This window comes from Lasiodiplodia theobromae, assembly GCF_012971845.1.
Source record: "Lasiodiplodia theobromae strain AM2As chromosome Unknown scaffold_6, whole genome shotgun sequence".
Lineage (NCBI taxonomy): Eukaryota > Fungi > Ascomycota > Dothideomycetes > Botryosphaeriales > Botryosphaeriaceae > Lasiodiplodia > Lasiodiplodia theobromae.
In genome coordinates this window covers 189,899-215,846 of record NW_023336552.1, presented here as the reverse complement: position 1 = coordinate 215,846, position 25,948 = coordinate 189,899, and the positions used below count along the sequence as shown (strand labels likewise).

Genomic DNA, 25,948 nt, shown 5'->3' with positions numbered 1-25,948 from the left:
TTTCATGTTAAGAGACCACATATGTACTTAGCTTCATTGCCAGATACTGCCTTAATCTGATCTTCGCCATCCTGGTTTTTCCCTTTTCAGAGCGTGCTCGAAATCCGTCATCTCCATTAGCAAATCAACCGTGGAGTACAAGGGCTTTGTTTTGCTTCTGCTCTTTCAAGCATCATTTCAAGTTCCTCTTTATTGTTATGGTTGAGAATTCATAACGGTTCTGAAGAACCTTAGCTGCAAGAAAGCTTCTAAACTGTGCCTTTTTACTTCTTTCTGTATTGGGTGAGAGCTTTATGTTCTAGGTATTTCATAGCCCAAGAAGAACGCCTTGAGCCCGGTATTTCCACAGAGATTGTATTAAGTATGATGTATCTTTAGTAAAAGTCTTAGAGTAGAATCTGTTTGAAAGTCATTATCGAGTATGTGAGAAGGAATATTGTATCCGCTGCTTCTGAAATTGAACTGAAAAGTTGGTATAGCTTCGAGCACCTGGCCAAGAAGAGAGATGTTAGAGATGATCTGCGTCATAGAAGACTAAGGAAAAAGCGCTTCGGCTGGGTTTAGGTTTGAAGTGGGGAACCCAGAGCCGATTTTAAGGACCAATATTGAGTGCCACATTGGCCAGCCCACAATCACTTGCTGACATAACTATTGCCGCAACAGAAGTAGACTGGACAATTCAGTTGCATGATGCTCCAAGCCGCGCATAGCATAGTCTCCAATACCTTCACTTCGATTCAGGCTTTTGATTTCAACCGAGTGATGCGTAGAGGTGGGCTAAAGGCAGTCAGTGGATTCTCTCATATCATTGTTTGAGGTAAGGTTTCAAGGGATGGAAAAGTTGTAGGGGTAATTTGTTTGGAGAGAATGTGCCGAAGAGTGGGCCTGAAATGGTGGAGGGTGATGAGTACGATAGAATGAAAAAGATCAACAGATCTCTTTACATTCTTTCTATGGATGTGAGACGACGGGAAGCCTTAAGTGCGGATATGGGCCATACTACTTCAATAGACCCCTTAACTGAACTCAGTAGGGGCGAATGATTGGAACACGGAATGCATACAGCTCCGGTGGCTGTGCGGCGCAGCCTCGTCATTTTGGGCGTACAGCACCCACTTGCACGCAACAACTAATCGGAATGACCGAGCATTCTTAGACAGTAAAGGCGAAACCCGTAGAATCCTACTGTATTGGAAAATAGGCCGGCCACTATGTCGCTACCTGGTTCAATGTGCAGCCACCTCGTGAGTTCTGGGCGTGGCGTTGCAAGAACCCTGCAGGGAGTCGAGTTTTAGATTAGTGCAGGCAAAGTCTCTGCGACAGAAGGGACGGGGTGTCAATGGAGAACGTTCAAAGGTGTAACAAAACTGAGACATCTGGAAAGGATTGGCCACATTCTTCGCTTCTTTACTTCCAAGTCTTACGCAAATCACGGTGGAGCCGACTGGATCAGTCGCCAAGTCTGACAGAGGTGGTAAGGATGAATCTCATGACGGCAAATCGTTACCATCCACGTGGTCAGGACCTGCATTCCTGGTCATCGCAATGGGTGGCAGTACCATATTCGGACAACTTCGTGAGACTTTCTCATTGCTCTGACTAATTCAATGTGTGAACGCCTCCCTTGGCATTGTCGACTGGGGTATCAGCAAGTACGTGGTCACCTGAACCGGTCCAATATGTTGAGAAACAAAGTAGATGGCAAGCTAGTAACCAGGCACAAGGGGTTTACCAAGACCTACCTTGAGCTACACTGTGGTGTGCAAAGGAAGCGTTGCCACTGAGTGCATTATGCACCGGCAATGCGAAGATACATGCATACACGGCGTTGCCTGAATAGGTGAGAGTGTGGTAGGCCAGGTTGCTGGGGGTGAATGCATGTACAACAAGGAATACGTGTCGATCGAGCGAAAAGAGAGCTGGTGCATCGCGATCGGCGAGATCAATGGAATAGCGGCCCGCCACACTACGGGTTGTGGCGGCGTTTGGGGCCGCAAAAAGGACTTGGGTAAGCGTCCGTGGCGTTGGAAGGACTCGGGCCATGAATGATGCCTTGTAAGCCACAGAGAAAAGTAAAAGAAACAAGAGAATCATTGAAAAGATGGTCCAAGTGCGTATAGTGGTTTCGGTAGGCGGTATGAAACAGGAAGTGGACTACTGAATTGGGGGTGGGAAGAAGCACTTCCAAAATGCAATGACTTCTTGAAAAGGAGGCTCAAATGTCCAATAAGAAGTCGAGGGTGCCGCCATGGAAATTGTCTCATTAAAACATGCCGTCGGACTGCACCCGACGCCGAACAGCGTTTGGTTTGGATGTATCTTTGATGTTTGGTGAAGACGCTGTGGTCGGCTGACTGGATAGCACCACAGTGCTCTCATAAAGCTAGCCACCACCTATGCACAAGCAATCTGAAGGATGCATGGTAGAGTAAAATGTTATGTGTCATCAAGCTGTAATTAGGGCGCACAAGTCCATGCATGACAGAGGGGAACACAACAGGGCGGAGATAAGGACAAAAGAGGAAGTCGAAGCTTGATCGTCGGGAAGAGGGGTATGATCTGTATAGAGGCCACGTAAGAAATGTCTGTTAATATGTTTAGCTAGATGGGATAGTATTAACGGCTTTGCCTGCCGACTTTGCAGATGAATACTGCTCTACGATGTGGCTGCAGGTATGCCGCTTGGCATCCCAAAGGACAATGACGTTGGCTGCGATGGGTGCAGATTTTCTGATCCAGCAGAGCCCCACCGCCACATTGGCGCAGAACGGGAACCTCCGTCAGCCATAAGCAGGTACTGGCGCCACTTGAAGCCGTTGTACTGCCGGCTCACGTTTGTCGCGTGCATTGAGAAGTGTTACAGCAGGAGTGAAGCTGAAGTCAAAGCCCCTGGCAGAGGCCAGACGAGGAGAGATTCTCATCGACGCAGACAAAGCGCGAGCTGAGACTGAGCTGCAATTCGAGAAGCCGGCAGGATATAAGACAGGCGCATAGACATCTGCTGGCTGACGGTTGCGGAGTGAGGAAACACGGAATGAGTGGTTTCGACAGCGGCGGCCACGAGACGCCTCGCCGACAGGCGCATGCTGCAGGACCACAGAAGTGTCGTTTCGACCCTCCCGTAGAGGGCAGGGGCCAAGGGGATCAGAGACATTGTTTACAGCGTGCGTCCGGGTTTCCCGCCTGTGCTACGGTGGCTCACGCAGTCGCCGACGACCGGGGTCGAGGCATAGCTTAGCCCGATGCTTGGGCAGTGGACACTATGTAGAAGGATGCCGGCTGTGGCAGCGGTTGTCTAACGTTATAGTGCAACAGCCGGGCGATGGATCAAGGATTGATTGTCGGGCGGGCCAGGCTCGATTTTGTGTTGGCGGGAGATGAGGCAGGCAAAGGCCCGATGTGGTGCAACAACGCCGGCGGCTGCAAGCTGTGCCTGACTTCAGCTCTCATCAGGGACGTGCGGCCACGCTGTTGAATACCCGCTGAGGGCGGATCATGATTTTCGCAGGGCGTGCAAAGGGACCCGGCGCGGCGGAGAGGAGGGCGGCAGCAAGGCTGGATCTGGCGCCAAGAGGCGGGCTGGACGGCGGAGCCAAGCGACGTTAATATCCAGGGCGTTGGTGGCTCTGTATTTTTGCGCGGGTGGCGGCTGCGGGTGGAGGGGTCGGCGGGCGATTCTGTTTCATCAGCCCCGGCGCTTCCCACGCCATTGGCCCGACACCAGCTGGGCGGGAGATCCTCCATCATTTGGCGCGCAAGGGTTCCACTACAAACAAAACGCCCAAAGCCTCCCCAGCTGCCTGCAATTTGCGTCTCCATGCTGGCTGTCTAGGCCTGCAGCTGCGCGCGCGATGAGGCCGGCGGCGCTCCCAGCGTGATCCCGGCGCCACCGAGCTGCTAACACCTGCACCTAAACCACACCCTTTTCTCTCCGCCGCAACACTGTCCGCACTGCCGCCGACCCCACGCTCCTTATAACCGCCCACCTCGCCTTGACGGCCTTCTCCCTCGTCACTCCTTCTTCGCGAAGCAACGCTTCGACCACGTTCTTTTCATTCACCTTCTCCGGCAGTCGACCTGTCCGTTCCTTTCACCTGCTTTGTGCTACTATTGTCAAGTCTCCAAGTCGTCCGTGCACATACTCCATTCGTAGCACATAACCTCCAATTGCAACATGAAGCTCACCACCCTCGCTTTGGCCCTGGCCGCCTCGGCCGCCGTCGAGGCTCACACCATCTTCACCACCCTCTGGGTTGACGGCAAGTCTGCTGGCGATGCTGTCGGCGTCCGCATGCGCACTATCCCCAAGACCGCCAGTTTCCCCATCAGCCTCGGCTCAGACGCCATGGCCTGCGGCTACGATGGCGAGGAGGGCAACCCGCGTGTCGTTTCCGTCAATGACGGTGCTACCTTGTCCTTCGAGTGGCGCGCCTACGGCAGCAACCCCGAGAAGGGTGCCATTGACCCGGGCCACAAGGGTCCCTGTGCCGTTTATCTGAAGAAGGTCGACTCGGCCATCAACGACACTGGTAAGGATTCCCACCCGCTGCGTCTGAACACCTCACTGACACACCACAGGCGTTGGCGACGGTTGGTTCAAGATTTGGGACGAGGGCTATGACGAGGAGCAGGACCTCTGGTGCAACCAGAAGCTTGGTGGAGAGGATGCCAACGGCGTCTACAACCACAAGCTCTCTGTCAACCTCCCTTCCGGCCTCGAGGGCGGCTACTACCTCGCCAGGCCCGAGATCCTTGCCCTGCACTCGGCGGTTGCCAACCCTCCTGACCCGCAGTTCTACACTGGCTGTGCCCAGATCTTCCTTAAGTCTTCTGGCAACAAGCGTCCTCAGAGTACCGTCAGCATCCCTGGCTACATCAAGTCTGATGATCCCGGCGTCACCTTCAACATCTACAAGGAACCTCTGGAGCTGCCCTACCTCACTCCCGGCCCGGCCGTGGCTGCCCTCGTTAGTGGTGGCGCTAGTGGTGATGCTAGCAAGCAGATGACTCAACAAGAGGGTCTGGAGCCGAAGAACTGCATCATGGAGATGGGTGGCTGGTGTGGCTACGAAGTCCCCTCTTACTCGGACGAGACTGGCTGCTGGGCCGTAAGTTTGACATTGCCTTCTCATCTCACGTGTTCATGGCTGACAATCATCCAGTCTGGAGAGGATTGCTGGACGCAGCACAAGGCTTGCTGGGACTACTCGGACAAGCTTGCCACTGGTGGCGACCCTTGGTGCAAGATCTGGGGCGACAAGTGCCAGAAGATCGACGACAACTGCGATGCGAAGAACTTCGAGGGACCGCCCAACAAGGACAAGAACTTGACTCCCTCGCTGCCCACCATGGCCAGCATCCCCATGGCCGAGTCGACCACCAACTTCGCGTCGACTAAGATCGAGGCTACTGCAGCTGCCATGCAAGCCGAGACCGACGCCTCAGCGGACTCTAAGTCTAGCACGACTCTGCTCACCCTGGCCAGCTCTAGCGGTGCTGAGACGGATTCGGAGCCCTCTCCGACCACCTACACGACGGCGGCGCCCGTTGTGAAGACGACTTACGAGACCATGTACGTCACGGATATTGTGTACGTCACTGTTGATGCGCAGAAGAGCAAGCGCTCGAGGCACTACGGCAGGCACCGTATCCAGCAGTCGTAAACGACCACTCCAGGGGTATTAGAGGAACGGCGGTTTCATTTGGTGTTGGAAAGGAAGGCTGATTACTTTCTTGTACTGGATTCGTTCCCGTCTGTGCGCATGTGCAGTTTGAGCGGGATTTTGATCTTCTCTTCTCTTCATTCCATTCTCAGCTCTTGGTGCTGATTCTTCCTTTCTTCACACTCCTTTGCCTTCGGTATTAGGAATTTCCTCCCCGAGCGAGCCTTTACTTTTCACTTCGTTTCTTAGGATGGAGCCACTGCAGCTCCTGATTCCGGCATCTGGGTTTTGGGTGGGGGCGCTTCTAGCTGTAGATAGCTCCAGGGCGGTCAGACATTATGATAACGAACGATATGCATTTTTCGGGGAACATGATTTTTGCCAGTGTACAGTTAAAGTTGAGGCTCGTCAGGTAAGATGTTAGCGCCGATCGAAACGGATGGAACGTCATGCGCTAGTCTCACCGCCCGCGTCGCGGGGGTCCCTGCGCCGCCGCCTGGAACCTCAACTCCATCTCTGCCCAAACTTCTCTCTTCTCACGACAACACACTGTGATACCGCCTGCCTCCATAACCCTTTGCGCTCCGGCTCCGGCACTAGAACCTTCCTTCGGCCGCTCTTGTTTCGCGACAAAACTTCACATTCGAGCCTGCTCCCGCAACTCTCGCAACAGCAGCCACCATGGGTTCCGTCGTTCTGCCGCACTTGGTCACCGGCTGGCACGTCGACCAGGCTATCATGTCTGAAGAAGAGCGTTTGGTCGTCATTCGCTTCGGTCGCGACTGGGGTAAGCTGTTCTCCGCCGCTCGACTTCGTGCCCCTAAGAGAACGCCCAGCACTAACGTTCGCGCAGATCCCGACTGCATGCGCCAAGACGAGGTGCTGTACCGGATCGCCGACAAGGTCAAGAACTTCGCCGTCATCTACGTCTGCGACCTGGACCAGGTGCCCGACTTCAAGCAGATGTACGAGCTGTACGACCCCATGACTATCATGTTCTTCTTCCGCAACAAGCACATGATGTGCGATTTCGGCACTGGCAACAACAACAAGCTCAATTGGGTGCTGGAAGACAAGCAGGAGCTGATCGACATCATCGAGACCATCTACCGCGGCGCTAAGAAAGGTCGTGGTCTCGTTGTCAGCCCCAAGGATTACTCGACTCGCTACCGGTACTAAATCTGTCCTGCATGCCTGGCGGGACTTACGGTGTTCCCCAGGATGACTCACGACGGAGGCTTGCTACAGGTGGCCACGATATGCTAGCATGACAGATCCGGCTGCCGAGCGCGAGCTGCGAAAGATGGAAGGGCTGGAAACTCGGGCGTTCGGGTTGGATTGGTTGGTCTCACTTGCTATTGCACATTTTTGAAAAAACAAGAGTATGCTAATGCGATACATCTCAAAAAGTTCTTTTCCTCCATGACCCTTTTGCACTCAGTAAGTGATATTTTGAAAGTACTGATGCATCCGATTTAGCTGTTCTAAGCGCCTCAGCCTTAAGCAGAAGGTATTGCCTCACAAGGTAGGTCTTGATACAAGCACGCTGCAAGCTTCAACTGTGCCTTATCCAGCCTTTAGCCGATGTGATAAGAGCCAATTGAGAGTTTCATCATTTTCGAATCCACGGAAACGAACAGTAATCAATATATCAAATGATATGTCTCTATTGAGCTTTACCTTCCGTCTTTCCATCATTTCGATACAGTTGCTCTTAGTTTCTATGACAAGTCTACGCACCTACCAACCAATAGGGTCGTTGTATGCAACAGCATGTGCCCTCGCCTTGCATATTACAAGCACCAATTACAAGCCCGCTTCCCCGCAGTCTACGCTCCGCGAGGCTGAAATCAAATCTCGCAATTTTCCCACAACCTTTGGACATTCCGGTTTTCTCAACCCAGCAGCAAGATCTCGTGCCACAATGTCGGCATTCTCGCCATGGGATACCGGTCCACCCGGTTACATGCCACCTGGCAGTTCCCAAATCTTCATGACAGGAGGAACATCTCCACTATGGAGCGCTGCAACATCCGATTTTGCGCCTTCTTTTGACGAGCCTCGACGTTCAAGCCATTTTTTTTACCTATCCAGACCCACACTATCGCACACACGTCGATGAGGTTCGGAGCACAGCTAGGTCAGACTCGGACTTGGACGAACCTCGGGTGAGACCACGACACGCACACGTATATGATGGACATCTCGAGGTTGAGGTTGAAACGGGCCAGACGCGGGTAATCCGGCCCAAGGCTACCACGTCTGCTTCCACCTCCCGGCGTTACTCTTCTGCGAGATCGGCTGTGCTCCCGGAGACAGTTAGCGCTGTGACCTGCAGCACTGCGGACTCAGGATCTCGAGTGACCTATACGACTGCTGTTTCGCATATGTCAAGTAGGCTCACCTATGCGACAGCAAGATCTCGTATCAGCTCTGGTCGATCGAGTTTCGCATCTCAAAGCTCCAGCACAATCAGCTACTACACTGCCTCGTCAACCTCACACCGAACTCCATCATCTGCAACCGCAGACTTCAATGAACCGATCAGGCAATTGTAAGTTAGAAGGCTCGCGTGTTGAATTTATGAGTACCTAATTCCAAACACAGATCGGACTGGAAACGATATCTATTGCAAAAAGGCCTAATTCCGAATGCATACGAGGAACTAAATTGGTCTGGGAAAAATCAACATGCGGAGTATGAAGTTGGGGAAGAAGACAAAATCCCTCTCGCTTCTGGAGGGATAATCGGCCATTCCGCAACGGCTATCGTTGACAAGGTCCAATGCAGGAGGATCCACCTCGCCCGGAAGATCATACACTGCAGCATTCGTATGAAACGAAAGGACGCTGCTGTTGAAGTCGAGCGTCTTCAGAAGCTCAGACATACCCATATCATCAGGATCGTCGGCACCTACGTCGTCGGCCGTGACCTGGCTATTCTGCTCTATCCTGTTGCAGAATGGAATCTCGGGACGTTTCTGGAGCACAAACCTTTGTATAAGGAAAACTATGACGACGGATTAACAAAGGTTTTGACCTGTTTCCCTTGCCTTGCGAACGCTGTGGAGTACATGCATGCCAACACAGTCAAGCACATGGACATCAAACCGCAAAATATTCTCATCAAGTGGAGACAAGGGCATTTGAAAGTCTACCTGGCAGATTTCGGAATAGCGAGGTCTTACACTACTACACCAGAGGCGGAGACGGATTCATTTACGCCTTTTACAAGGAAGTACGCTGCTCCTGAAGTCGTGGCTCAAGAGACACGCGGGCTGAGCGCGGACATATTTTCCCTCGGATGCGTGTTCACGGAGGTCCTCTCGCATTTTCGACAACACACAACCCGGGATTTCTGGAGAGGCAAATTCTTTTTCTCAAACGAAGCGGAGGAAAACGCATTTCACCCGTCCGCAATCCAGAATTTTTCATACTGCTCCAACATCGACACGGTAGTATCCTTCCTATGGGGGCCGATTTACCTTTTTACTCACTCTTGGCTCGATGACGATACGAAAACCCTCCTCACCTTTCTTTGGGACATCCGGTCATTTTTGATCCAAATGCTGTCGCCGAAACCTAGCCTGCGACCATCAGCCCGAGAAGTTGCCGAAAAATTCCAAACACCCAATTCTACATCGAAATGCAGTTGTAGTCATGAGTCGCCTCCATTTGAGACCGCCATACCCGCCCGTATTATCAATAATCGTCCTTCAAGAGCCATTAACCCTCATGGAGAACAAGTGGTTCTTCTTCTTCATCCTCAAACATTCGATCCTACGGTGAGAAGTACTATCTTTTCTGATTTCTATGATGATGACGCACGTTGGATAGGAATGAATTTTCGTGAGAGAGTTATCGCTGTGGGTTTCCCGCCAAATGGGCTTTGGTTTCTCGATCGCGCGCCGGCGTGTCATCAAAGTCGGCCCCTACTTACTCAGTTGGCAAGTCGTAAATGTCAACTCCTGATTGCCCGGCCATTGAGCCGTAAAATTCAACTCCTGCTCACCTGGCCGTCTGGGGGGCCAGTTGTTGAAGAGGGTGAAGAGTCTGAGGATGAGGTGATTTTTGAAGGCAGGCGGTGATGTTTGTTATTTATGGATCATGGAAGAGACGTGAATAAGTACTGCAAAAACAGTTCACTGGGATAAACTTTGAGTTGGAGTTTTCATTATTCGATAGGAGTTGCTGGTTTGCATTTCCAATGGTCGGGTTACTTCGGCCAGCGGGTTGTCTCGCATATGTTCGGAAATTTGCGGTGTCTTCGTCATCGCCAGCACGTTGCAAATATTCGTAATAGTTATTTTTAGGAAAATACAGCTCTCAGTTTAAGTCATTATGCATTCCTTTGGGGACAACATTGCGCTAAATGCGCCTCTGGTCGAGTGTTGGTGGGGATGCGTTCGGCCGAAAACAGCAATAGTTGCGACCCCAAAAACAGGAAACCTTGCGAAGCAGCTGAGGGTATTTGTACAACCCCAATCCCTCAACACTGCTATCTGCCTCACCCGTGCTCATTAGACTTCAACCCACAAAAGAACACCACACGGCATGGTCCATCCTGAGATCCGCCTCTCGACACGCGAGAAGGTCCAGCTTCTCTGGCTCGTCCCATTAGTCCGTGAGTTCAATTCCGCTCAACAAATCACCCCCTACTAATCCCTGCCCACCAGTCTTCAGAACCGTCCTCAGCTCCGTCTTCGGCGTCCTCACCGACAAGAGCGCCGCCAGACACCCAATACGCACCGTCGGCGTTAACCTCCTCCGCCATGTCACGTTGACTCTCAGCTTTCGCCAGAGGCTGGCCGGCGACGTCCTCTCCACCGGCGATGCCGTCGCCGCCTTCTGCGCCTCGCGCAAACTCGCGCATTCCGCCATCCCAGTACCGGTTCCCGCAGCCGGCCGCGGTGACCGCGCATCCACCTTCCACGCCCCGGCCATCCCGGACGCGACCCTGCACCTCATCACCGTTAATTCCTCGCCATCAAATCCCGCTCCATCCGCAGCATCATCATCAGCATCAAACCGCACCCTCCTCTACCTGCACGGCGGCGGCTTCGCCCACCCCATCAACTCCCAAGGCCAGATCCCTCTGGCCCAACGCTGCGCCGAGGCCCTAGCCTCCTCCTCCTCCCACCCAGGCTCCACGACCACCCTCGCCATCCTCGAGTACCACCTCGCGCCCGCCCACCGCTACCCGACCCAGCTCGCCCAGTCCCTCGCCGCGCTGCGCACTCTCGTTACTGGCGGCACTGGCTTCGCACCCGTCCCGCCCGAGCAGATCGTCCTGCTCGGCGACTCGGCCGGCGGCAACCTCCTGCTCGGTGTGCTCGCGGCGCTGAAGGCCGGTCGCGCGCCGCGGGGCGTGGGGGATGAGGTTGTGGCGTGGTGGAGGCAGTCGGCGGAGGGGGGCATCATGCGCCCCTTGGCGGCGGCCGTGGCCGTGTGTCCGTGGTGCGGGTTGGGCGAGTACGGGGGCAGGGGCGCTGGGAGCTCGTACGAGAGGAATGCGAGGTGGGACTTTTTGTATGTGAAGGAGATGGAGGATCTTGAGGAGGCGGTGGGGATGGGCAGGGCGAGGGGGGTGGTTTGGGGGGATATGGTTGGGGCGGCGAAGGCGCGGAAGGTGGAGGAGGAGAATGGGGATGAGGAGTGGGAGGGAGAGGAGCGGGGGGAGTGGGGGGCTGAGTTTTGGAGTGGCGTAGTGAGGGGGGAGGGCAGGGTTGTGGAGAGGATGCTCGTGAGTGTGGGGACGAGGGAGGTCTTTTTGGATGACGTGGTGGAATTTGTGGGACTGATGGGGGCGGGTCAGGAGGACGGGGAGGATGATGGGAAGGTGGTGTTTGTGAAGGGCCCCAATGAGGTGCATGTTGGGCCCGTCGTTGATGTTGCCTTGGGGATTAATGATGACGAGGGATCGCTGCCGGCCATACTGTCGTTTTTCAAGGGGCTGTAAATTGTAAGTAGAGCACTTTTTGCTGCCAGTATAGAGTTTTTAGAACCGGATTTACTCTTCAAGACTTATTTTTGGCAGCTCGGAGATTCTTTGAGTGCGTTGGCTTCCATCATCATTCATGCTTGCTGTTGAAACAAGCAGTTTTTCACATGATTATAAGAACTTACTACACAAAGCAGCTATCGGTATAAAAGGCAACCTAACAGCCCTTTTCAACCCCAACTGATACTCAAGAACCAGTCCATTCAAGCAAAAGCATCCCGAACAGCTACAAAGCGTCAATCAGCAACAGCAAACAACGCAAAATGTGGAAGTGCTGCAAATGCCGGCGTCGCAACGACGCTGCTGATAGCATATGCCAAGGTTTGTACGATCTAGGCTCCGAGCGCCGTCCTAGAGCATGCGAGCATCACCGGTGTCCTAAGTGTCGAGACTTCGACGAGCCTAAGCCTAAGAAGTCCTTTAAGGATCGCCTCCGTGATGCTAAACGGTTTCTTGGGAAGGCTATAGCACCGCCCCAATGCTTGTACAAATAGCACTGTGGATGTGCAAATACCAATAGTCACTGCTGGAAGTCAGTCATCCATGCAGATCTCCAGCTTGCCCAGTCATTGAATAAATTCTGTTTCTTCACCCTTGGCTTTCTCCGTTACTTCCAGCGTGCGCAGCTCAACGAACGCAATTCCATCAGCTGCACGGACATATCTTTTTCCTTTTTTTTTTCTGGTCAACTGTTCCCACTCCACCACGTGCGATACGCACTTTGCCCGGCATTTCGGTATAAATGCTCGCTCGAAACCCATCACTCCTTGCACACTCGCCACAAACGAACGTTTCTTTGCACATCTATTCCACGCAAAAAGCCAAATCGAAACACAACCTCAAGAGACCCAACACTCCGGCTTATAGATTACCAACACCAAAAAAGAGAAGATGTGGAACTGCTGCCTGTGCGGAACGCGCAACACGCACTCCACGGCCACCTGCCAAGGGACCGGAAGCTCCCATCGATGGGATCCTGCTCCTAGCGGTGGCGGAAGTAGAATTTGCGGTCACCGTAGGTGCCCATACTGTCCTGCGCTTACCATTGATAACCCATTTGGCGGCGGTGGCGGCTACGGTGGCTATGGCGGCTATGGCGGATCGCCTTGGGGGGGATATGGTTGGTGATGGCGTACTGTCGGGCCATGAGTAACTGATTCTGAGTGACTAAATGATCACAAACTTTTATGATTGTTTTTCTGCCAGTGCGTAGAATGCATTTCAAATCCAGCAGAGAGTATTTATATAACATACTACGATAGCGTCGCCTCACTTTCAGACCATGGAGTCTACTCGTCAGCGACTGGCATCTGGGACTACAAACGTATGTATATGGGAAGACAAAAGGACACGCAATGCGTGTGTCGCGTGTGGGTAAGGCTGCGACCTGAGATTGGGTGATGCCGAATGAGGTCCCCTTCGCATGGCCGACTGAATATGACACACAAGACCATGGCAACCCTTCAGCTGGAGCATAGACTCACTTGATATACGGACATGAAGTTAATCACACTTTTAAGCAGCTGTTGAATTGATTGTGTACCGTTGCCTCTATCTACGTCAAGGAGCATTGCTCACCCAATCTCCTTGATAGTCGTACCAGAATTGCACAATCCCAGCTCGTGCATGAGAGCACTTCAGAAGGCCGCTTGCCAGCAGATCATACCAATGTGTAGCCCGAGACCCTAAGGGTCTATTCGTTGTGGCTGGTTGGAAAGGAAAGGAAAACAGGAGACGAACCGCCAAAGCAACTAAGAAACTCGCACAAAGCGACCTCGAAGCGCCAATGGAGCAGTTGTTCCGAAAGCAAAGAAAAGTCTGGGTATCGTAGAAGTGTATAGTGAGAATGAAAGCCGTGTCCAAGCTCGGGCAATCCTCCGGCGAGTACCAAGACCGTGAAGATTTGAGGCGAGCTGTTGTTTCCCACAAACAAGAAGTTGAGAACTGATGGTCGTGTGACGAAGGAATACCAATTCAGCATTTCCCGTTGATGACGTTCAGCAATTGTGCGTTGTCCGAGCCCGCCAAAGTGACGTCGCAAAAAAGGCGGGGTCCAATCGTCAAGCCGTCAAAAGGAGAGGAAATTAGATCTTCGCCACGAGAGCGTTCCGGTCTGTAAACAGAGTAGCATCAGAGGCTTCCAACATAGCTCTGGGTATCATAGAATGCTTCCGCTTCCGCTTCCGAAGGCGGAGGAGTGGCTTGCGAGGCGTTAGGCTGTATCATGAAGAGCGGGTCTGGTTGGGGCAGACTTACACTTGTTGCGCGCATGAGCGAGCTTGTTCCTGACAGCGGACACGCCGACGCGCTTGCCGGTGTAGTCGAAGATGCGGCTGGCAACGCGCTGGTAGTAGTTGTCGTAATCCTCATACATGGCACGGGCCATGGCGACGCACTATTGGTGTTAGTTTAGTGTGAGAAGGAATGAGCAATGGATTACTTACGATGTCTTCGGTGAAGACACTGTCGGGGTAGATGACCATGTACTCGCCACTATCAGGGTCGTCGTCCTCGTTGACAGTCTGGAGCTCCCAGTCCTCGCCCTCACCAGTCTTGTGCTGAGGGACGGGGTTCTCGGCAGGCTTGTCGCGGCCGGCCTTCTTAGTCTCTTGCTTCTGAGGACTGGCCTTCTGGTTGTCAGAGCCGATCTCCTTGAAGCGGTTCTTGAGGGCATCCTGAGGCTTCTTCAGCTGCTGGCCAATCTCCTTCCAGGACTTGTTCGCCTTCTTGAGCTCGAGGAGCTTCTCGTCATCCTCGGCAGTGAAGGCGAAGTTCGGCTTGCCGGAACCGCCCTTCTTCTCCTCCGACTTAGGAGGGGCAGCGGCATTCTCAGGAGAAGCAGCAGTGTTTTCAGCAGGAGCAGGGGTGGTAGCGGCAGGAGTCTCCTTCTTGGCGGACTTCTGAACAGCGGCGGCCTTCTGGGCAGCCTTGTTCTCGGCAGCCACCTTGTTAAGAGCCTCCTTAGCACCCTCTTCCTTGGCATTCGCGAGAGCCTCATCGAAGGACATCTTCTCCTGGGCCTGGACGGCCATTTCAGCGAAGCTAGGCCTGTTGCACATCTGGCGAACTTGGTCCTGCAACTCAACGTCAGCTGGTGTCCTTGGAGGATAATTATCCAAGAGTGGGAGCAGCAGTGATCCGCAAAGTGGATTGGTGAGCTATGTGTCAAGCGCGCTTTGCTTTGGTAGCGCGGCCATGTCTCCAGGTGGAGCCGATGGCTCAAGAGTGAGGTGTTGGTTGAGAGATGAGCTGGGGCTTACCTGCGAGAGTCCGGCAGCCCAGAGAGTCCACTTGTGCTTGCGAGCCCAGCCGGGATCAATCTTGTTCAGGTCGATGGAGCTGAAGTTGGCCATAGTTGCGACCAGCGGGGTGGGCGACGAAACGGGGTTTGAGTGAAGTGGTTGTCGGATCGGGCGACGACGGAGCGCGAGTTGAGGATAGCGGTGACAACAAACGTCGAGGTGTGCGGCGACAAGGCTTGAAGCACTTCGCGCGAAGTGCGATGGTGTCGCGAGCTCAAGGTTTGGTTGTGAGGGCGAGAAGAGAGTCGGATGGTAGTCCCTATAAACACACACTTGCGACACTAGTCCGCATTGGGCACACGACTCAAGATCTTCGTGCTTGTTCCGCACCAGGAAGGAAGGCGCGGGTATTTGGAGCCCTTGGGCCGCCTCGCATGGGCCGCACGCGCGCAAGGAATTGAACATCCGGCGCCACGGCGCGCGCCGTACCCTACCGCGGCCGCTTCCAGACATAATAAACCATACTGGAGGAATCGTCTTACCGCATTCCAACAAGCTCTATTTTCCGGGATGGAATAGGGCCTTGGAGCTAGCCGCGCTGGGTGCGACAGTACTATTCTATGCGCTGACGTCGGTCAATTTCTATAGCAGCCCGAGCATTAGCGAAGAGTGACTAATTGCTCAATATAGTGGAGATTTCCACACATATTGAGTTGATGCTGGTAGAATATCGATTGACCATCTCTTTTTGTATCCATCTGTGACGATAGCTGCTATTCGAGCCGCTCAGCAGCTGGGCAGGTGGTTATTTTATGTTAGACCGCGCAGATTAACAGTCTGCAATATCCCTTTCCACTGCACGTCTAATTAATATTCTAAGAATATCCCAATCCAGATCGCGCTGATTTTAACCCCGAGCGCTTTGGAGATCAATTTGGTCGAAGGGCTGCGGACAAATTTGACTGAGACATGGGAGTGTAACGGAAAGCCGAATGCGTCTGCTGACTCCAGTCTGACACCGAATTTCTGCGACACATACGCACCCGGACTGCAGGATTTGGGAGAGGGATGGTCGGCTTTGGAATAAATCGAAAGTGGTGAAGAGGCAATATGTAGAATAATAACACCGCCATGAAAAATGTGCTAGAGACAGAAGAACCTCGATAATTTGCGAAATACGAATATATAGAAGATGAAAAAAAAATAATATAGAGTAAGAAATTCCCCGATGGTTAATGCATGTTCGGCAACGATATTTCGCCCTGCTATGCACAGTATTCGTTTTGGTGAGCCTCGAGCTCTCCTAGAAATAACACTTACGGGGTACTTCGCATTTGCAAAGTGAAAGCTAAATGGACGAAATTTGTTGTAGTTTGCTGGTTGGGATGGGTGGAGTGAAGTTGTTCCTGAGGCGCGAGATCAGCGACCAGGGTCTTTCCCGAACTTTCGCCGTTGCAACCTGGCAGCTCGCGATCAACACTCCTTACGCCGGCGCTCCGAAGCTCCAACAGCCGCCCAGAATATCGCCATTTTGCAATCGCAGCACCCCTCGACTCGCCGCCATGCTGTTCCCCTCCGCCGCCGTCGTTGCCGCCTTCGGCTATCTCGTCAGCCTTGCTTCGGCCCACAACATCCAGCTCAAGGCCCACTCGCGCGAGTGCTTCCACGAGCAGCTCCATGCCGACGATAAGATGACCGTGACCTTCCAGGTCGGCGACCGCGAGTTTGGTGGTAGCGGCAACCTTGAGATCGACTTCTGGGTGCGTCAATACACCAATTGGCTCTGAAGCGGTGCTAATGCGGCCTCTAGATCCAAAACCCGTCGAACAACATGCAGACCCACGAGCGTAGTGTTTCCTCCGGCGACCACTCCTTCGTCGCTCACCAGGACGGGAGGTACACCTACTGCTTCAGCAACGAACACTGGGCCGCGAACACCAAGGAGGTCTCTTTCAACGTCCACGGCATTGTCTATGTTCCCGAGTCCGAGGCGCCGCAGGATCCGTTGGAGAAGGAGGGTGCGTACACGCACATGGCATGATTCGCCGGGCACATCACTGATAGCTTCTAGTCCGCCAACTCTCGGAACTTATCGCTTCGGTCAAGGACGAGCAGGGATACATCGTGGTCAGAGAGAGGACGCACAGGAACACTGCTGAGAGCACCAACGCCAGAGTCAAGTGGTGGAGCATCTTCCAAATTCTTGTGCTGGTCGGTGAGGGCGTCTTCCAGGTTTGGTGGCTGAAGAGGTTCTTCGAGGTAAGTTCGGCCAGGAAAGCTCTGTGAACCAGCTAACAGGACACAGGTCAAGCGCGTTGTATAGATAGACGTGTTCTGGGTTCTTGGCGATGGTTGTTTAGGCCCTGAATTGACGAAGACATGTTTTCACTTCCCAATCTGACCGCTTTCGCTTGATGATCCGGAAGCCGTGCCGTTTGCGGACAACTCGTTCCATAAATAATTGAGCTTCCAGGCGCAGCGGGATGGAGGAAGTTGTAGTCTTTATTTAGATACCCTGGTGTCTCTGTTCCAGGACAATGAAAAAATGATGGTCATTTCTTTGGAAAATTAAGGCCGAAGCAACATGTCAAAGCCTGCCGATTGAGCATTCACCTAGCGCGAGGTGGTGAGCTCTCGGCCCGAGCTCGCCCGCGCGCGTCACGGCAGCCAACGCGCGGGACCCGTACTGCAGCTCTATCGCGACAGCCTCGCGCAGAATTCCCTAGCTTCCTTCTCCCCTCTTCCACCACCCCGCGAAGCTTTCAAGAAGCTACCCAAGACCGCCGGGAGCTAGCCACCACAGCCTCGCTAATTGCCGCCGTTCACCCAATCCATTCGCAACCCTGCAAGCCGTCGCATCTCTGAGAGAGCTCCGACAAGATGTCGCTCCAATCCTACATTAACAGTGCGTCCTAAACCCGACCGCCACGCGCACTTCCGGCTCTACGCTCTTCACAATCTGCCTCCGCTGCCCTTCCGCACACCCCCTGCGATTTGAATGGCGTCGCCCTGCTAACGCCCTCTTGCTTTCTAGAGAAAATCTGCATCATCACGGTCGATAGCCGGACGCTGGTCGGAACACTGCTGTCGTGCGACCAGATGACGAATCTCGTGCTGGCCGATACCTGGGAACGCATCATACGGCCTGCCGACGACCCGGAGCCTTCGAGCGAGGTGCAGCATGGTCTGTACCTCATCCGCGGCGACAACGTCGCGCTGTGCGGTCTGGTAGACGAAGAGCTGGATGCGAGCATCGACTGGTCGAAGGTGCGGGGCGAGGTCATTGGGACAACGAAGCACGTGTGAGGTGACGATTCAGGGTTGTAAGACAATCACTGAGGAAAAGAGTCATGAGAGGATCAAGGGCCGCTTGTGGGGAGGACGAGGGCGCAATGGCGCTGGACGGAGGGACCACTTGGAGCTTGGAAACGGTGTTACTTGCGGCGAGGGCATACGTCTGCGGGGCTTTCGCGCTCGAATACTTTTGTGCTGGGGCACACGCTGCTGGGCTCGTCGCGGCCGGACGCTCCTGGTCAGCCATTCGGGGGACGCGTTGATCAGGCCACGGCTGGGAATTTTTGAGGCCAATTGTCATACGCAGTAGGTCCTCTCAATCGATATCCACGTTTGCTAGGTTAACGGCGTCTTTCATTTCTTTCCAGCATACCATATTTTCAGCGGTAATCCAGGCGTCATACAGGCACTTTGTAGACTATAAGCTGCTCGAAACGACGAAAGACGCATTAGGCCACGAAACCAACATTTCTGGAATATCTATTGATAATCATGCTTTGCAGCAGTTGAAAATTTTATATTTTACTATCATTCCATGCCATGTGCCATGCTAAGTATACAAAATGCCTTCCGGCTGATATCGCTCGTCTTTCTTTTACCCTGGGCCAAGTCACTCCCCTCAAATTCCGCCTCCGCCACCACCCGGTCCGCCGATGCCGCTCCCCATACCCAATGCGCTCGTTCCCTTCACCTTGTGATCCGCTGGGTTGGCGGCGGCCTCGTACAGGAAGTTGACGGGTTCCTTGTTCAACTTCATGAACTCGCCCTTGAAGGCAAGGTAGGAAATGCGAGTGACGTCCTCTTCGCCCTGGCCGAAGTTGTCCTCGAAAAAGAGGGTGAGAGAGCGGGTGGTGTTGAAGAGTGCGCGTTTGACGGGCACCTCTTGGATGTCGTTGGTCTGGGAGAGCTCGAAGGTCTGCGTGGGCTGCAAATCGGATGCAGTGCCGAAGTCAAGGTCGTCACGGTTCAGGAAGACTTTGAGTGTCTTGGGAGCGGAATCGGTCGTGCTGGTACGGACAAGAATGGCGTGCAGGCGGACTTGGCCGGTGAAGCTTTTATGAAAGAGAGCGGCGCGTTAGCAATGCGACACCCCGGCATACATGAGAAAATAGAAAAACAAATATACTTACGGGACGAACATGAGCAGCTGTTCGTCGGCATCGCTGGCTAGCTCCGGTTCTGGGTCTAGGCGCTGCGCCCACGTCTTCTGCAGAATGGCGGCTCCTGCGCGGGGCGTCTCCTCGTTCAGCGTGTTGACGCTGGAGAAGTCGACTTGCTCGTACAGCAGCGACTGCAGCGCTGGTGTGATGTCGTCGCTGTGGTCGTGTACGTGCCCATGGTCGCCATGATCATGGCCTCCGTGGCCAGCGTGCTCGTCGTGGCAGTGATGCGACATTCTTTCAAGCTATTGTATGCGGCGTATTCCTACGTGTCTTGGACCTTGATATTGGCGTGCGTGTATATATGTGCTTTGCGCGCTGTACCTTGAGGGCGGGGAAGGATTCGTAACGTCAAGAGGGCCGTTGCGGCCCGCAGCAGCAAATGGCGGGGGAGGGGCAACGCAAAAGCTGTGACGATGCTCCACGCCGACGGATCGTGCACGAGTCGCAAGAACTTGCTGGCCACAGGCTGGAAATTTCCAGACATCGTGGCGAGGGCAGAGCGATGTCGATGGGCTTTGCGTCATCTTATCGGCGACGAGCAATCGCACCCGCGAGGGAACAATGAGCGTACAGAGGCAAAATGTGTGAGCTAGATCGTCAACGCATATGCATGTCCGCACGTGAGGTACACTCGACCCATCACCAATCAGCCTTCTTCATATGAGCCAAGATTACGTTGCGGATATCTCTATGTGAAACCAGTATGTGCTCCGTCGTTGCCCTTCCCAGAAGATGTTCCCCCAAACGCCTTGCTGAAATGCATGCAGCAAACCGCCAGCCAATGTGCTAACCATCGACACGTCATGCAAGCATCGGTTCTGCGTGCATCGTTGCCTGCTCGCGCCTCCGGGCTTCGGCTCTTTCGCGCGCTGTACCGCGTTCCGGCTGTGTAGCCTCCGGTACCTTAGTCGGAGCATCTGGTAGGTTCTCCGGGAGCTTGGTGCCGTTCATTTCCTTCTCCAGCGCGTCTAGCTCGTCCTCAACCTCGTCCTCGTCTTGATTAGACATTCTGCCAGCAAGCATTTCGCTGATTTCCTGTACATTTGTTAGCACTAGCGCTTCATTCCCATTCGGTCATCGAGTGGCCTAAGCGCAGCTGGTCATGAGGCAACCCTCCGCATGGCCGATGAACACGGTAACGGAAACGGCCATGGGTATGGGTGCCTCCAGCGCAAATGGAGATGCACAATCCCTTCAGGGACCTTTCTGACCGCAGCTGCGACGGCCGGTATGACGTGCTGGTCGGTACTGACTCTTTGGTATGCCTGCGCCTCTTCATTCTCGCCCATAAGCTTCTCCACATTCTCCAGCCCACCCATCTCCTTGTGAATCTCCTTTAGCACGCTCGTGCCTTGTTGTAGGCCGAATAGTACATCTTTCTGTACTAACGCAAATTCAACATCGCTCGTGAGCGTCTCAAGCTGGGCAAGCTGTGAGTCGGTCTTCTGCAGGAGCGACTCTTGGTATTTCTTCCGGCGCAGCGCCAGCAAAGCGCGCCGCTTGTCGCCCCTTTTCAGACATTCTTTCGCAATTTCGGTCTCGCGGTTGGTGATGACGATAATCTTCTTTTGGTATTGGTGTAGCTTGTCTCGTTGGTTCTTCATGTCCAGGATAGCTCTGGGTAGTGGGCGCGCGGCGTTAGCTACGCGCATTCCGAAACGCGTTGGATGAGGACGCGGAGGGATGCAAAGCTACGACTCACTTATCCTGGGCAGATATCTTGGGGGTGCTCCCGGAGTTGCCCATGATTTGTCGACGGCTGCGAGCAAAACTCCCAAAACGTTGCTGTTCTGGCGCGGTCGCAGGACCGCTCCGGCGTCGGGCAGCGCGTATGATGCGCCGCCAAGGCGCTTGAGACCGGGCCTTATCGGCTTATCGCTCACCCCTGCATGTGCGTCAGAGCGTCCGCGCGCCCTGAGAAATTTCCTGGAGCCGCCGCCGGCATTATTCTAACTACCACGCAGGCCTCGAGAGCTGCTCACCACCGCCCCCAGAACGGCCGCCTGGCCCCACGCGATCGAATCTATAGAGCAAAATTTCGACTTCCATATTTCGCCTGTCATACATACACACAAAAATGCCATCAGTGCGGGGCAAAGGCCGACCATCCCTTCGGCAGGGACTTGACAAGGAAGTCTTCCAGGTCATTCGCAAGCTTATCGACGAGCAGCCGGGCGAAAATCCGAACCTTTCGGTTTACACCGTGTCCGACTGGATTAAGCGCTCAAATTCTTCGCTCGCGAGGAGACCACGAAAACAGCTCGAGGACAGCATTGAGCGCGTGCTGGACGTCATGAAGGAGGACGAAGCCAGTGGAGACGATGAGATGGCGCCGATCGATGCCGATCTCGGAGACGAGCAGGAGAAGGAACAACACGTCGCATCGGAAAATGCAATGAATGTAGCGTTGCGCGGGAATCTGGCCAAGCAGACGGCTACTGCCGAGGCGGCTGCGAAGAAGCGGGACGGCCAGCGGCTGCCTGACGGTCAACCGGTCAAGAAGAAGAGGAAGGGTGAATCGAAGACGGAAATCAACACCGCGCCCCCAACGCACATAAAGCTGGAGGATGTTGGCGGTGTTGGACACGTGAAGCGCCAGCTCAAGGAGCTTCTTGTGCTACCATTGCTCCGCCCAGAAGAATACACAGCTGCCAAAATCCCTATCCCTCGTGGCATCCTTCTGCACGGTCCACCTGGATGTGGTAAAACCATGATCTCCAAGGCATTTGCGGCCAAGATGGGTGTACCGCTGATTGAGATCCTGGGTCCATCTGTCGTATCTGGAATGTCCGGAGAGTCCGAGAAGCAAGTGAGAGAGCATTTCGAAGAGGCTCGGAGGAATGCACCGTGTCTGTTGTTCATCGATGAGATCGATGTCATTGCTCCGAAGAGAGATACATCACAAAGCCAGATGGAGAAACGTATCGTTGCACAGCTGCTCATTTCCATGGACAGTCTGGCTATGGAGGGAAATGATGGCAAACCTGTCATTGTTCTTGCTGCCACGAACCGGCCTGACAGTCTTGATCCGGCCCTAAGAAGAGGCGGTAGGTTCGACACGGAAATCAACATGGGTGTTCCGAATGAAAAGATGAGGGAACTCATCCTTCGCGCTCAAACGCGAGAGGTCAAGGTCGCCGACGATGTCGATTTCACACACTTGGCGAAGAGAACTGGTGGATTCGTGGGTGCTGATCTGCGAGATCTTGTCGGCAAGGCCGGTTCATGGGCGATGGATCGTTACAGGGAGGCTCTCGAAAGACAGGGTCGGGAAGCAGAGCAGGAGATGGATATTGACGGTGGCGAAACAATGGAGGGAGATGAGGATGACCAAAGTATCACTCGGCTTGTGCAGGTTGCCAAACGGCGAGATCTACCGCGTCCAGTTGGGTTTGAAACACTTGCCATCACCATGGAGGCATTCAACTCGGTCCTTCCCGGCATCCAGCCTTCTTCCAAGCGTGAGGGCTTCGCTACGGTACCTGACACGACATGGGAAGATATTGGCGCTCTGCAAGACATCCGCGAGGAACTTCAGATGGCCATCGTCGAGCCGATCCAGCACCCCGACAGATACAAGCAGGTTGGTATCACAGCGCCAACAGGCGTGTTGCTCTGGGGGCCTCCAGGATGCGGAAAGACGCTTCTGGCAAAGGCAGTGGCCAACGAATCCAAGGCCAACTTCATCAGCGTCAAAGGACCAGAACTGCTCAACAAATACGTCGGAGAATCCGAGCGCGCTGTTCGTCAGGTCTTCTCTCGTGCACGTTCTTCCGTCCCCTGCGTCATCTTCTTTGACGAGCTTGACGCGCTCGTACCAAAGCGCAACGATTCCCAGTCCGAAGCATCCACTCGGGTTGTCAACACGTTGCTTACTGAGCTCGATGGCTTGAGCGCTCGCGAGGGAATTTACGTCATTGCTGCCACGAACCGTCCTGACATGATCGATGACGCCATGCTGCGACCTGGTCGCCTGGAAACAATGCTCTTCGTTGGCCTGCCCGGCCCCAGCGAGCGCGCAGAGATCCTCAAAGCTCTCATCAAACGCACTCCGATTGATGACAAGTACGCAGAATTTGGAAAGTGTTGCGAGAACTACTCAGGTGCAGATCTTGGCAGCTTGTTGAGACAGGCTGGCCAGAACGCGCTCAGGCGCAAGAGCAGTGTGGTCTTGGAGGAGGACTTCGAGAAGGCTAAGCAGAAGATCGTGCCGAGTGTGGGAGATTTGTTGAGGTATGAAGTGTTGAAGAAGAAGTTGTCTTCGAGGGTATAGCCTACTTTGTGCTTTAGCGTAAGACAGTTGTGTGAGATATCCCGATAGAATATCTATATTTCTGATAATTCCCCACTTCTTGCCTTTCGATATGTGCAACGTTCCAGCGCACGAAACACGTGGAGGGCGATCGAACTGTCTGGGAGAACTCGTGCCATAATACATAAGGGCGGGTACCTCCTTCAAACGCCCGGGGTTTAATCTATACCATTTCTGTTTATTGTGTAGTAGTTCAAACCAAAGAATCCATATCGAGTCTTCATCATGCCTCCCAAGAGGAAACACAGCTTCAAAGGGTACAAAGAGCCGGATGAGGACTACGAGTCAATGTTCCGAGAGTTCGACATCTCTAGGTTCCTCGAAGATGCTGCTACATACAAGAACGACCCTCGCATCCCCTTAGGCACCCCGGATTACCCGCTTCCAAGAAGGGTGGGGACAGAGGAGATCCGCACCGAGGAGTATATTGCCTTGTGCCGGCTCCTCGCTGCATTCCCTGGTTATGTTACTATGGCTGCGACGGGATCGGTGCCGCGTGATCAAGACTGGATCGCTGACAGAGCACGGCTACCTCTGGCGTTAACACAAAGGGCGACGAGGGGGTTTGTCGGGTTCTTGTGTTGTGCAGCTGGGGTCGGAGATGGATGGGCCAGAAAGATATGGCCGATGAAATGTGAGGAGTCGTGGAAGAAAAGCCGATGGAAGGAGGCTGATAGCGTCATACATGAGGTTTGTGATGTTTTGAGGAGATTTTGGAAAGGAAATGAAGGGGAGCGTATCGAGGCTTTGAGTGCTTTGAGGGAAATGGTACAAGAGGTGTTTGGCTTCATGCCTGATATGTGAGAGCGCAGTGGACAAAGGGCAAGTGGTTATGCTGAATTAGCTGGTTGGCAAGTAGGCGTATGCTAAAGCCAGTACTAATAATGTCAAGGACAGATGCAGGAAACCATTACGCTTTTATGTTATTCTTCATCAACCTGGTATAATTATAATCAGCGTAGCACATTAACCTTCATGAATTTTAGTTCAATCGACTGACTTACACCCCCCCCCCCCCCCCCCCCCAAAAAAAAAAAAAAAGAACCAGTCTGGAATGCAAATAGACAAGTGTGCAAGCGATCAAGAGGGTTGCTTAAATAGTAGTAGATAAGATCTTGGAGGCTTCCAAATCCTGCATGAAATGTCGGTGGAGGCATTAAAATAAGGCAGGGTAGCTCAGAAGTTTTGATGTGGAACGTCGGGGACGCAGATGATATGTACAAGTAGCCTTTCTTCCGGAGCACGAAGGAACATTCATCAAATGGAATTCCAGTCTTCCCGAGTTACGTACTCATCAAGCTTCTAAATCAGCAATGTCTGCACGTCGTGAGGCAACCGGCATTTCACCATGTATTTAGGACTATGTCCCTGCCGTGTTCCTTCGCACTTTATCTTAGATCTTTGTTTGCATAGGCCTTCTGTTTGCACTGACAAATGCTTTCTTCATAGTCGGAGATATGATACAGTTGAAAGAACCCATGTTTCAAATCATGCATGTTCCCTTTGGTTTCTGCCTTCAGGAACACGTTTCATGCCGTCGAAACGGTGGAAAGAAACTGTAATGCATCTAGAATATTTGTTCTTTCATCTGTAGGGAGTTTTAATCAGGGCTGGCTCAATTATTATCCATACAGGGCTGTAAAGAGTAGCGATGCAACCGGCAAGTGATGGACTATCCGCTGAACCAAAACGGTGTATGCTGGCGATCCATGAGATCGACATGTTACGCGAAGGGGATGCCCCTCACAGGGACAATATTCAGCGCATCAGGCGCATACCCGAAACGTCCACAGGGGTCGCGACCTCGACGATTGAAGAGTCGGTTGTGCACGCCACGTCGACACAGACCCTGGCCACCACTTTACGGTTGACGACTCTAGTGCTATGGAGCTCTGGTTGAAATAGCTGCCAATGGAGTCCGTGAGCTAGTGAGTCTCGGTAAGGCGGATCCAGTTGACCGGCTTTGGAAAGTCGAGATTATCAGAAAGCTCTTGGTGCTCCAGTTTGTTGAAGGGCAGGGTCCGTGTAGCTCTTGCCGGCTGTGGCCCGAGCGGCATGTGCGCTTTAGCGGGGATGGGCGTGATCGGCAGAATGCGATAGGGTACCGGATTACCTGAGCAATTGATGTGCGGGGTGGAGAAGGAGGACGGCGATGCGAAACGAAGGCAGCAAGGGTTAGCAGCGACCTGAGACAACAGAAATTTCGGGCGAAGCCGACACGGGCATGCGAGTGCAGGGCAACTCAGGCGAGAAGGCGGTGATGGCAGGCGGTGG

General features: G+C 53.5%; 8 protein-coding genes across 8 annotated transcripts; 6 read left to right on the top strand and 2 right to left on the bottom strand.

The window, feature by feature from the left end:
- Positions 1-4,174: 4,174 nt before the first annotated feature.
- LTHEOB_2320 (Endoglucanase b) lies at positions 4,175-5,663 on the top strand (the record flags this gene model as incomplete). Its single annotated transcript, XM_035511120.1, has 3 exons — positions 4,175-4,529; positions 4,579-5,108; positions 5,163-5,663. 3 exons carry the CDS (start codon positions 4,175-4,177, stop codon positions 5,661-5,663), a joined length of 1,386 nt encoding a protein of 461 aa, XP_035364029.1.
- A 681-nt stretch (positions 5,664-6,344) lies between these two features.
- Positions 6,345-6,842, top strand: LTHEOB_2319 (Mitosis protein Dim1 protein; the record flags this gene model as incomplete). Its single annotated transcript, XM_035511118.1, has 2 exons — positions 6,345-6,450; positions 6,517-6,842. 2 exons carry the CDS (start codon positions 6,345-6,347, stop codon positions 6,840-6,842), a joined length of 432 nt encoding a protein of 143 aa, XP_035364028.1.
- Positions 6,843-10,216: 3,374 nt separating this feature from the next.
- Positions 10,217-11,621, top strand: LTHEOB_2318 (Lipase thioesterase; the record flags this gene model as incomplete). The annotated part of the gene is made up of 2 exons (XM_035511117.1): positions 10,217-10,286; positions 10,339-11,621. 2 exons carry the CDS (start codon positions 10,217-10,219, stop codon positions 11,619-11,621), a joined length of 1,353 nt encoding a protein of 450 aa, XP_035364027.1.
- A 2,126-nt stretch (positions 11,622-13,747) lies between these two features.
- On the bottom strand, positions 13,748-15,016 carry LTHEOB_2317 (uncharacterized protein; the record flags this gene model as incomplete). The annotated part of the gene is made up of 4 exons (XM_035511116.1): positions 13,748-13,776; positions 13,920-14,058; positions 14,108-14,737; positions 14,924-15,016. The coding sequence occupies 4 exons, from the start codon at positions 15,014-15,016 to the stop codon at positions 13,748-13,750; spliced, it is 891 nt and encodes a 296-aa protein (XP_035364026.1).
- A 1,451-nt stretch (positions 15,017-16,467) lies between these two features.
- On the top strand, positions 16,468-17,228 carry LTHEOB_2316 (Transmembrane emp24 domain containing protein 2 precursor; the record flags this gene model as incomplete). The annotated part of the gene is made up of 4 exons (XM_035511115.1): positions 16,468-16,665; positions 16,716-16,923; positions 16,977-17,164; positions 17,211-17,228. 4 exons carry the CDS (start codon positions 16,468-16,470, stop codon positions 17,226-17,228), a joined length of 612 nt encoding a protein of 203 aa, XP_035364025.1.
- A 557-nt stretch (positions 17,229-17,785) lies between these two features.
- LTHEOB_2315 (Endosomal cargo receptor) lies at positions 17,786-18,211 on the top strand (the record flags this gene model as incomplete). Its single annotated transcript, XM_035511114.1, has 2 exons — positions 17,786-17,810; positions 17,940-18,211. The coding sequence occupies 2 exons, from the start codon at positions 17,786-17,788 to the stop codon at positions 18,209-18,211; spliced, it is 297 nt and encodes a 98-aa protein (XP_035364024.1).
- Positions 18,212-18,818: 607 nt separating this feature from the next.
- Positions 18,819-21,108, bottom strand: LTHEOB_2314 (uncharacterized protein; the record flags this gene model as incomplete). Its single annotated transcript, XM_035511113.1, has 5 exons — positions 18,819-19,251; positions 19,330-19,604; positions 20,266-20,397; positions 20,616-20,979; positions 21,065-21,108. 5 exons carry the CDS (start codon positions 21,106-21,108, stop codon positions 18,819-18,821), a joined length of 1,248 nt encoding a protein of 415 aa, XP_035364023.1.
- A 331-nt stretch (positions 21,109-21,439) lies between these two features.
- Positions 21,440-23,635, top strand: LTHEOB_2313 (AAA family ATPAse; the record flags this gene model as incomplete). Its single annotated transcript, XM_035511112.1, has 1 exon — positions 21,440-23,635. One exon carries the CDS (start codon positions 21,440-21,442, stop codon positions 23,633-23,635), a length of 2,196 nt encoding a protein of 731 aa, XP_035364022.1.
- Between the last annotated feature and the right edge of the window lie 2,313 nt (positions 23,636-25,948).